The 11,697-nt window shown below is 39.3% G+C and overlaps 1 protein-coding gene across 1 annotated transcript in view; it reads right to left on the bottom strand.

The window, feature by feature from the left end:
- The window catches only part of LOC105305969 (EGF-like and EMI domain-containing protein 1), a 453,542-nt gene extending 448,724 nt beyond the window's left edge, over positions 1-4,818 (bottom strand). The window contains 1 exon segment of the mRNA XM_011380831.1: positions 4,730-4,818. Within this exon segment, the coding sequence (XP_011379133.1) occupies positions 4,730-4,818 (89 nt within the window).
- Between the last annotated feature and the right edge of the window lie 6,879 nt (positions 4,819-11,697).

The following is an 11,697-nucleotide window of genomic DNA, read 5'->3' as shown; positions in this document are numbered from 1 at the left end:
AGAAGAAGAAGAAGATCAAGTTAGATCTGTATATAAACATAGACATACCCAAAACATGGAATAGAGAGAGATATAGAAAGGGAGACATGGTTACAATGGGGAAAAGAAGGATTTAAAAAAGAAAAACAAAAACAAAAAGGAAAGAGCAATTAAAAAAAAAGACTGAGACAAAAATTTTTATAGATAGAATCTGAAAATATAAGGAAGGTATTACCTTGAAAAAGAGTAAAGAACACACTCTCCATGAGACACAGAAGAAAGGAGTAAAGATATAGAAAAAATTACTGAAACCAAGGACAGGAAGCCTGACAAAGTTCATATAATACAATGTCAATTTCATCAATAAAGTATGGATTGAAGTGACTGCTAAAACGACATGACAAAGGTGAGGATTAGTCTACTTGGGGCAATAGGAGAAAGTCAGCTATCACTGAATATAAGTAAAAAGACCCAGATTGAAAAGACCAGGGAAGTTGGTAATTTGAGAATCTAGGAAACAGAGATCAAGCTCACAGGGCCCACCACAGAGAATAGTGATTAGGAACAGGGCTCTGGAGTTAGGCGGAATGGGTCCAAAGCCCATCCCACAACTTCTCAGCTGTGAGGCTTCAGTCGTTATTTAATCTCTCTCTGCCTCAGTGTCCTCATCTGAAAAATAGAGATGACAGTATTGTCTACCTTATATGATTGTTGTTAGGATTAAATATATTAATAAATACAAACCGTTGGAAATAATGTCCATAAAGAGTGTACACAGCCTCCTCTAGGTCACCTTTTGCTCTTTTAATGTTGCTGATCTCACAAGACAGAAAAATATTTTTGAACTAATTTATGCTAATGAGTAAATGACAGACCACAGGCCATGCTGAAATTATCTGTACATCTAAAAGTGGACTGTCATTAGCCCCAGACATTTCTATCTGGCTCAGTTTCAGCCTTTTTCAAAAGAAAAGTGAAAAACAAAACCAAAACAAAACATTATAACATGGTGTGGGGTGCAAGAAAAAACTGTCAATTCCCTTTAACAATCCTGGATTATTATAGCTTCTTGCCTTTCTCTACTTCTAAATTTATAAATTCTTCAAAAATCTAAATCTCTATCACTCTGACCACAAATTTCTATATTAGCTACAGAAGGCTAAGGTGAAACATAGTTCTATATATGTGTGTTGGGAGGGGGGAGGTGAGGGTGTGGATAAACAGTATTGTACCAGGCATATTTTAGATTTGTATATGAAACTGCCTGTATCAGATACCTGCATTAGGGAGTGGATGTGAGATGTCCTAATCGGTTTAGGACACTGCTGAGTCACAAAGTGGCTACACCTTTTTAGAATTCCCAAGTATCAGAGAATTCCAAGTATCTCAAGTCCCAAGAACTTAAGCTATTGGATCTGGATCTGCCTTTGTGCACTTCTGCCTGCATATCTACAACACTTCCATGTTTACTACTTCTCATCATGTTGTATGCAATAATTATAAAGGTGTTTACAAGAAAGCATTTCAAAGGATAAATTTTAATAGAGTGTGTTACAGCCAGTCATTTTCCTTTGATGTCTCAATGATCTGAAGTAGAGTTTATTTCTTTCTATTTAATCCTTTAGAAAACATTTGCACAGTACCATTAGCATAAGTAAACTCTTCAATATCCCTTTATCAAAATGCCATCACCAGTTACAACACTCCAATTCATAAAGTACTTGCCAAAGATAGCTTTCTCCATTCCACAATTCCCAGTTTAAGCCTAGCCCATCATTTTTATACTTAAACACCTACAGCCATGAGAGAGCAAGAGAATTCCTTATAAAGAGTCTCAGTGAGAAAGAGAAAAATCAGATCTTCCTTGGGAGAAACCATCTTCTCATTGCAGGACAATTAACATCCCAACCACTTTCCATATCCAGTACCAAATGCCAGGAGAATCCTATAGCTTTTCCAATATTCACGAAAGCACCCACAGGTTTCTCAATATTTACTGGATAGAAGGTGCCAGCCCTGCTCCCATTGAGAATCCCTGTCAGTGATTTTAAAAATAAAATAAAATCACAAGCTGGGCCTGGGTATTCCGAAATGGATATTATTTGTTAACAATTCCAGCGCTGGAGATTCAAACTACCTGGGTCCAAATCTTGTGACTTCTTGGAGTGTGAACTTAACCTTACTGTGTTTCTTCATTATAAATGGAGATGATAATAGTGCCTACCTTATAGGGTTTTTTTCTGGGTAAAATGAAATAATACATATAAAGTAGCTAGAAATTTGCCCACGAATTTGAACAGATTAAGTATTAACTGTGATTTCCAATGTCAACTTACATAGTAGGTACTTAAGAACTCTATCTGGAATACTGATTTTATAAATCTGCCTAACTGTAGTTATACAAGGTTTCCTAAATGTAATAAGACAAGGTCATCAGACAGATCAATTATCATTAGAGTTAGAGTATCCACATGCCATATATGCTTTGTTAATAAAATTTCCTTTGAAAATGAGCTTACCTATAGAGAAATGTACCATAAATACAACGCATTAAATTTAAGCTGACCTTTATTTTGCTGTACAGTCATTTCCCCTTTTCAGCTGTCACCCAGCTCCAAAATCTGCTCAAGTACAACATCAGCTACATAAAACTTTTCACTGTGTTAATGACCTACAAGTGCCAGTCAGAAAGCCGATGCATTCCTATTCATGGTCCGCACCTCATTAGAAGCCTGCTCTTATTGATAATGGACCTCAGAGGTCATAAAAATCTTAGGACGAATTCTCTTTAATTTAATAGATGGGCAAGTATGTGGAAGCCAAGTGCTATACATGGTTGTATTCCACATACCTGTAACAACTGCAAAGCATCTGCAGAAACCTAGCACTAAATCTCAACATGGTTCTTGCTGAAGAAACTATTAATTCTAATACCAAGGAGGACTGAATATAAATTTGATTGAATTTTTTCCCATCCAGGTTTCAGAAAGTACTAAGAGTCATCAGAGTAATCTCAATAACTCCCCCAGAAACAGCCTCTTTATTAAACACCCAAGAATTTATAATGGTTTTTATATCCAATCTCATCTCACCTGATAAATAAATGAGCTGCCAGTAGCAGTGTCCTTTAAAAAAATGCAATGTCATCCTTCCAGTCTTTTCAACAAAAGTATCGATACTGAAACCTGAGATAAAACAATTAAGCAATATAAAAAGTGATGTGATATTTCGCTTATTTCTTGATGCTTCCCAAGTGGATTATTTGGTCTCGTGTGCATGGGTGACTCTACGGCTAAGTAATAAGCCAACCCAGGGTCCACTTTAATAATGAGACTTGTAAAGGTGAGAGCATGGCTAGCCAGCAAGCTTGCTAAAAAGCAGTTTCTAAGAAATGAAGGCTTATGCAAGCACAAGCTATCCAAAGCAAGATGTTTTCTGAGATAGAGAGGAAAAGTCTAAATCGACCTTCTCTTCAAAGTAAACAAGGCACATCTCATCAATGCAAGAGAAATCACCTACCCAGGAACTCTTGGCATTTCTGCCAAATACATATTTACAAACTATGTAGGCAAGAAGTTGTTCTATGATGCCACCAACACCCTGGCCAGGTCTCAAGATTTATAGTTAGTAACGATTGTAGTAACCAGGTAGCAAACTGAATCTCACATGAGAAGGATGAAATATGGAAATGTAGTGAACCACAAATTTTTCTTACAAGAAAAAGTAAAGCCCTGGAAAGGTATAGATTTCTTTGTGTACTTATCTAAACCATTTTTCTATTATAAGAATCATTTTTCTATTATAAAATATCCACATTTCAGAAAATCACAGATGAAGCAAGGAGGTCGCAAAGTAGCAAAGATGTTTAAATGTTCAAAATACTCTGGTGTCTATTCGTAACTGTTCAAGAACAGAAAGGAAAAGCAGATTAGATCTGGCTTCTCTCAGACAGTTGGATGATGATCCGTCCCACCCGACCCCCGATGCTACAGAAGTCTCTGAAAACTTCTCCAGCCAGACAAGGCAACCAGGCAATCTGTAAAGATTTAGACGTCCCCTGAGCTTCTGGCTATGCTTGACACCATGACCAAGAATTAATATCTCCTTGCCTTCATCACATCTAATCTGGAAATGAAACCATGCCCCATCAGCAGAGGATGCATTTCAGTCATTACTCTTCGTTTCTCTCCTAATAATGCTAGCATCTAAGTGGCCGTGCATTTAGTCCTTGACACATTCATCCCAGCAGCTCCTCACTTCGACAGATGAGCCGGGGTTCGCCTCTCATCAAACCTGTAGAATAATTCACTCCTTCGAACTCAGAGATACTTATCAAAAATAATAATAATAATAAAAGTACTCAAATTCATCGATCTCCAGAAAGTACATGTTAAGAAACTCGCTGTTCGATATTTCATTTTAAACACTTACAGAAAGTGGAACTTGTCATTAGTCAATTACTCTTTCAAATAGAAAATTAACTGAAACGCACGCGCGCGCGCGCGCGATAGGGGAAAATTCTGCCGGGCTCTAAGAAAGTAAGTCAGGTGGATGATGCGCGGGGGAGCGCGTTCCCGCTGTGCTTCTCCTAAGACAGCTCGCAGACCCCATGCTTTCCGGCAGCTCATGCCCTCCATCCCTTCCCGGAGGGCGGCTCAGGCCTCAGTGTCAGCACAGAGTCCGGGGTGGGGCGGAGGCGCCACGGGGCCCGCTTTCCCCACGCATCCCGGAGCGCGCCGGCGCCACTTACATGTCCGGCCGGAGTTGTAGGGCGCTGCCTGGTGGCCAGCCAGTGGCCACCCAGGCGCAGTAGCACCAGAGCCACAGTCGCGAGGTCATCTTGGCGGGGCGGAGCGACTTCAGCCGCCACCCAGGATGTGTACTGCGCGCCTCTCCCGCTCCGCAAGTCCGAGCCCGCTGCAGAAGTTGGGCTCGCCGGGCAGAAGTTGGTGTGCGGGGCTCGCAAGGCTGGCGAGGTGCGTCTCCCCGTGGAGGGCGCGGCAGTAGCTCGGCCCCGCTGGGTTTCACAGGCTACTGTGAGAGCGGCAGGAGCGGCGAGCGAGATCCCGAGGCGCCGTGGCCACCAAGATGCGCGCCCCTGCTCTGCTGGGAGCAACTGGAACCTAGCGAGCCCGGCGGCCCGCAGCCCCCGCAGCCTCGATGCCATGGAAACGCGCTCGCAGCCCTCCCGCCCCGGCCCCTCCGGAGCGCTTAAAGAGACAGTCCTCCAGCCAACGAGGGCTCGACATGCTGCTGGGCGTCCTCCATCCGCCCCCGTGCCCTCCTACCCCTCTACCCTCCACCCTCTTTTCCTCTCCCTCCTCCTCCTCTCCACGCTGTGCTGCAGGGGGGCGGGCGCGGTGGGGGCTGGACGCTGGGGCTGGAGAGGAAGCTGAGACGCAGAATAAGGGGCTTCGCTCAATACTCCCGCCTAACTCTTCCTACCCACCCACCACTCCGCACACACACCCGGCCAAAGAGGCGAAGCAGCAATGGCTTTTTCCCCTCATTCACGAACCTGCTCTGAACCAAACCAGCTGTGCATCTGCCACAAGCAGAGACCAAAAGAAGGCTGACTTTTGATTCTCTCTTGTTCGGCTCGCTCCCACCTCAGAGTCTCAAGAGTCGTTCAGAACACAGGCTGGGGGTGGTGCGTTTGAAGTGGGAACCAAAACGGCAGTTGCTTGAGTCAAATCTCCTGCCAAATCGACAGTTGCAGGACACATCGTGGCTCATCCAAAAATCCCTGTTACTCAAAATGGGATTATCTCCCTTCATTTTATTTGGCCACCATCTCACACCCTTCAGGCACTAGAGTTATAAGAAAGAGACAACCCTTTTACAAACCTACTCCCTGCTTTCCTTCAATCCATCTCCTCTTCTCCCAAATTACGGAGTGGCAGCCAGTTGCGAGCCCCCAAGGCCTTTCCAGAAGGGAACGGCGTCTGCTCGGAATGGGAAGCTCCTGCTGTGGTGCTGGCCCGACTGCTTGGGACAAACGGCCAAGCGCAGCGCAGTCGCCAGCAGCTCCGGCCCGAGGGTATGCCTCTGCCCGGCGCCAGCTGCTGTCTGGAAGGCCACAAACCTCTGGAGTCTGTTTCGTGAAAATAAAAATCTATGGCGCATCGTGCCCTCCGACAAGGACAGCCCAGGCTCCGAAGCCATAATCTGCAGTTTAGCCCAGCAGAAAATGGATCGATCTGCAGTGGGACAACTTTTTGCTTTGACTCCTAAACTTACCAAAAGTGACTCTCCAATGACTCATTCATAGTGAGATAGTACTTAAAGTGGTACCACCTGATTTCCTCAGTCCTAAGAGCCTTAAAATGATCTCCCCCAAATGGTCTTTTGGGGCTCCCTTTCGCCCTTCATAGTTGAATTAACCATCTGGCTCTTAGTTTGTCTTCTGAGGCTTTGTTCTCCTCCTTTTCTTTTTGCTCTTTCTACAACTAAAGAAGCAATCGGGCACATAAGAGGGATTGGGAGGCGGGGCTGAGGAGCAAATTCGTAGGTTTTCTCTAAAAAGAAAGAAAAAGATGAGGGTGAGATAGAACCACACCACTTCTGATTTCTTAAGGACCTGGGACTTCGCCCTCCTTCATTCGTGGAATTGGAATTCACACCACCATGCAGTGTGTTCTCCTCTCTTAGAAATATCTTTTTTTTTTTAAATTTTTTATCGAAGTTTAACAAGGTGAAAAATCATAAATATACAACTAGATGACATCTCTATCTTTTGACAAATGTCTTTAACAAATAGAATTTTAGAGCAGTTTGCACAGTAGTAACCATTATTTGAACCCCCTTGTTTCATAAAAGAGGAATTCACTTTCTCTTCCTTTTCTAAATACTAGTTATTTGTAAACCACACTTTCTCTAATTCCAAGGAGAGTAGACTTGGGGACAGAGCTGATATCTATCATAGAGATGCATTGTCACTTGGCTAAGTCTTTATTAGTTCTGATAATGACAGTACTGACATAGGTCAAACATAGATAATTTTAAAATCTATTTTTAACTCTTCGATTTAACTTCTCCTAAGTCTCTTTGCCACATTTGTTATTAAGTAACAAAGTTGGGTGCTTAATTTCACCTTCTATTCTTTTTCCTCTCCTTCTGGTGCTAATGAACAGTGAAATGACCAAAGGCAGGCAGGGCACTGTGGGGGAGGAAAGGAAGAAAAGGAAACTGGAGAATTCACAATAATGATGGCTCCTGAACTGAGTGTCTGACTATGTAAAGATGTGGGGGTGGAGAGGGGCAGCTCTTTTTCTTCTCTTCCGGGTATAAATAAATGTAAGTGCAAAGATTAATCCTCTCCATTGACTCAATTTCCAGTTTGTCTTTTGGATGAAACCAAAGACTCCAGGCTGTTTTAATACAGTTTGATCTTAATTGTTTTAATGAACATTTATAGCACACCTAAAGATGATAGTGGAGATTAACTGTACCCTGAAATTTCCTGTGATTTGCTAAACCTTTCTTTGCTTCTGGACGAGCTTTAACTCTCCAGGGCTCTATCTTCACCCAATATCATTCCCTCCTGGACTGCAAAAAGTTTCTAATCATTTTTTCTTTATATTACAGAAAACCTTGCATAAATAATAGACGTCTTTTATCACAAGGCTAAATTTTATGTAAGCTACAGCTGAAACTCAGAATGATTTTAAGAGCTAATGAATAATGCGAAAATGCAGGAATGTGTGTAGATTATCTGATTGCTTGATTGTTTACTAGTAAAGGACAGCTTAGGTACATGGAAAGTGAATCGGTAAATTGAAAAGCACAAAGTAGAAAATTTTCCTTTTATGTACATTAGTTTCAAAGCGTGTTTATTCCAGATGAACATTTAAACCACCTTGGATGTGACAGGCTAAATATAATTAGTGTATATTTCATAAAGTGAGGTTAATTTCAAATTATTCTAGCATAGATAATAATATGAACACAACACCATGTAAGCAATTATTATTAAATGAAACATACTTTTGCAGTGTAAGAATTTAAAATTTTGCCATGAACTGAGAAACCCTAATTTGAATTCAGTTCTCCCTTTGTAGACTCTTCATACAATTTTAAAGCAATTGGTGATTTTGTTTGATTGGTTGGTTATACTATATCTCTAAAGCAGAAGAGCATTATGAAACTTGTTAGTTACAGTCTTACATATTAAAAGAACAATGCAGTTTGGTCATTTGGGGATGCTATGAACACACAAAATGAAGCTAGATACAGATAAAACCACGCATTCAGCATTTATTGCCTAAAATGAAAGAAATTTTAAAATTAACAAATCAAGAGGATGAGCCAGATACACAAAAAACCAATTTCAAAAATTAAGAGAGAGCGAAGTTCTGAGTTGATGGCAACCCTTGCTCAGACATAAATTTCATGGGGGAAGAACACAAACATCATGAATTGGGTTTTATTTTTGTGAATAATCTTTTATACTGCCAACCTGGACATGCTCTTAAAAATTGATTTGATATAGCAGACAAGTGTTCTCTCTGAGAAGAATCCAAAGGATTTGGGAGGACATCCAGTGGGAATGCCACATGCCACCCCACTCCCTGCAGATTTGCATCAAAGGAGTAATAAATCTAACCAGCTTCTCTCTTATTAGGAGGAGGCAGGGTAAGCCAATTTCATGCTTTATGTATGCTGGTTGTAAAAAAGGAATACTTACCTAAAAAGAAATAGATTCCAACCAGATGTTCCTAAAATCTTCCTCAGCTGCTGCTTGAAGCTTTACAGTCACTGCATACTTTATCTTCTCATCTATCTTCTTCTAATTGAGAAATTGTTGATCCATGCCTTTCGATGGGCAGGCTACAAAAACCTTCCTACCAAAGCTTTTCAGCCCTGCTCTCCTGCACACAAAAACTTCCAGTGTCTGTATAGGAGCAGGAAAAGAGAGCAGACCACTTCATTTGGCAGGTGTCGTGGGTTGAAAGAGGAGGAGGTCAGAAAGCAATTCTTCAAAGGACAGCTTCTGTCACCTCAAAGTGTAATAAATTGCCATTATAGAAATGCCTACAAACACTAATGAGCCATATACATTGAAATCTTGATGCTAGGCAAAATAGAATGAAATTCTGGGTTTGTCACACTAAGATGTGAATAATCATTCTCACTTTAGTTTCACCTGTCGTTAAATTCTGTCCCTACAAACCAATAGCTCACTCTCTTTTTAAGGAAAATAATAAATTCAGCAGAAAACTCCTAAGATATGTCTAGTGATTTGTATACATCTATTAATACATTTATCTATATAATTTATACATCTGTACATTTATCTACGTGATTTCTCAGTACTGTTCTACCCATAGGCCATAAAGGTTTGACCAATAAGATGCAAGTTATAACAAAATTGTCAACTCCAGAATTACATATATTTATTACAACATAATTAGAAGATCCATCCAGGTACACATTGAAACTACACTTTGCACAGCTAGTTCATGTGTTTGTGTGTGTTAAAAAAAAAAAGTAACATTAAAATTACTATCTTAAGTATTTTTAAGTATACAGTAGTGTTAAGTATATTCACAGTGTTGTGCAATAGATCTCTAGAACTTTTTCATCTTGCAAAACTGAAACTCTATTCTCATTAAACACTGATTGTCCCTTCTCCTTTTTGCCCAGTGTGGGCAAATACCTTTCAACTTTCTGTTTCTATGATTTCGACTACTTTACATATTTCGTGAGTAGAATAATACAATATTTGTATTATTTCACTTAGCTTAATGTCTTCAAGGTCCTTGCATGTTGTACCATGTAACATGATTTCTTTCTTTTTTAAGGCTGCATAATATCCTATTGTACGTATACATCACATTTTGTTTATCCATTCATCTGTTGGACATTCAAGTTGCTTTTACCTCTTGGCTATTGTGTATAATGTTGCAATAAATATGGATGTGCAAATATCTCTTTGAGATCCCACTTTGAATGATTTTGTATATATAACCAGAAATGGAATTGCTGGATCATATGATAATTCTATTTTTGATTTGAGGAGAAACCTTCATATTGTTTTCCATAGCAGCTGCACCATTTTATTCCCAGCAGTGCACAAAAGATCCAATGTTTCTTCATCCTTGTCAACACTTGTTGTCTTATGGTCTTTTTATAGAGGACATCCAAATGAATGTGAGATATCTCATTGAGATTTTAGTTGTATTTCTCTTATGATTAGTAATGTTGAGCATTTTCCCATATATTTGTTGGCCATTTGTGTATGTTCTTTAGAGAATTGTCTATTAAATCCTTTGTCTATTTTTTATTAAGTTATTTGTTTTTTGTTGCTGTATATCCTAGGTATTAACCCCTTGTAAGATATATGATTTGCAAATATTATCTTCTATTCCATAGGTTCCCTTTCACTCCGTTGTTTCCTTTGATACACAGAAGTTCTTAAGTTTGATGTATTCTTATTTGTCTACTTTTATTTTTGTTGCCTGTGCTTTCTTTAATAAATCATTGACAAATTCAATGTCCTGAAGATTTCCCCTATGTTTTCTTCTAGAAATTTTGTACTTGTAGATCTTATATTTAGATCTTTAAACCACTTTGAGTTGATTTTTGTATGTGGTATAAGCTAAGGGTCTAACTCTAATATTTTGCATGTGACTATCTAGTTTTCCAACCACTGTTTGTTGAAGAGACATTTTCCCTATTGTATAGTCATGACACCTTTGCTAAAATTGTTTGGCCATATATAGAAGAGTTTATTTCTGGGCTCTCTATTCTATTCCATTGGTCTATATGCCTGTCTTTTTTGCTAGTACCACACCATTTTGACTACTGTTGCTTTGCAGTATGTTTTGAAATCAAGATGTGTGAGGCCTCTAACTTTGTTCTTTCTCAAGATTGTTTTGGCTATGTGGAGTTCCTTAAAGCTAGTTCTAGTATACAAAAAGATTCATCACTCTTATTTGAGTAAAGCTCACTTTTTATAAGTCTTTTCTATCAAAGAGGAAAAAATGAACACCAAAATTTCTTCTCTGGCAACTTTTATTCTGAATTCCACTTTTCATGTCTGAATGCTTTGGGTAGCTGACCAAATCAAAACAGCTACTATCAATGCCTCTACAACCAACTGTGCTATGAATCTTAAATAGATCCGATCATTAAAAAAGCATAGAAGGAGTAACGCAGCCTGATATGTACTTGATAGTAGATCCAGTTATTTAGGCCACAGGTGCAATAAGTTACTGATAATGTGCCATTAGCTTACCTTTTGTAAAATAAGCATTCATATCCAGGAAAGATCAAACTCAATTCTTATAATTTAGAGTTTTCCATTCCTTTTCCAACCCAATATGGATAAATCAAAAAAGGATTTCAAAAGAGTGAATAAATAAGTAAAATAATGGCTAATAAATCTCAGTGTTAAAAGTAAAAAATTTCTACCTAAGGAAAAAGTATAAACCCGTTATGGTCTCAGACGCATCTATTTCAACCCCACATAAGAAGATAAGAAATATTGTCAGCAATTCTTTGGAAGATTAAGTCCAAATTGTGGCAAAGGACACAAATCACCAACCCAAAACGAGTGTACTTAAAAGTTTTTTATCTAATATTTACATATGAATATAGTGCACATTTGAACCTAGAATATTTTCTGTGGTTTTGACTGTGTGTTATGGTTTTGACTGTGTGTTATGAGACTTTCATAGCTATAGAGCAATAGTATCCAAAGTTTAGTCAGCACAC

Source organism: Pteropus vampyrus, unplaced genomic scaffold, assembly GCF_000151845.1.
Source record: "Pteropus vampyrus isolate Shadow unplaced genomic scaffold, Pvam_2.0 Scaffold12, whole genome shotgun sequence".
In the NCBI taxonomy this organism is placed as follows: domain Eukaryota; kingdom Metazoa; phylum Chordata; class Mammalia; order Chiroptera; family Pteropodidae; genus Pteropus; species Pteropus vampyrus.
This window is presented reverse-complemented; position numbering and strand designations above follow the sequence as displayed.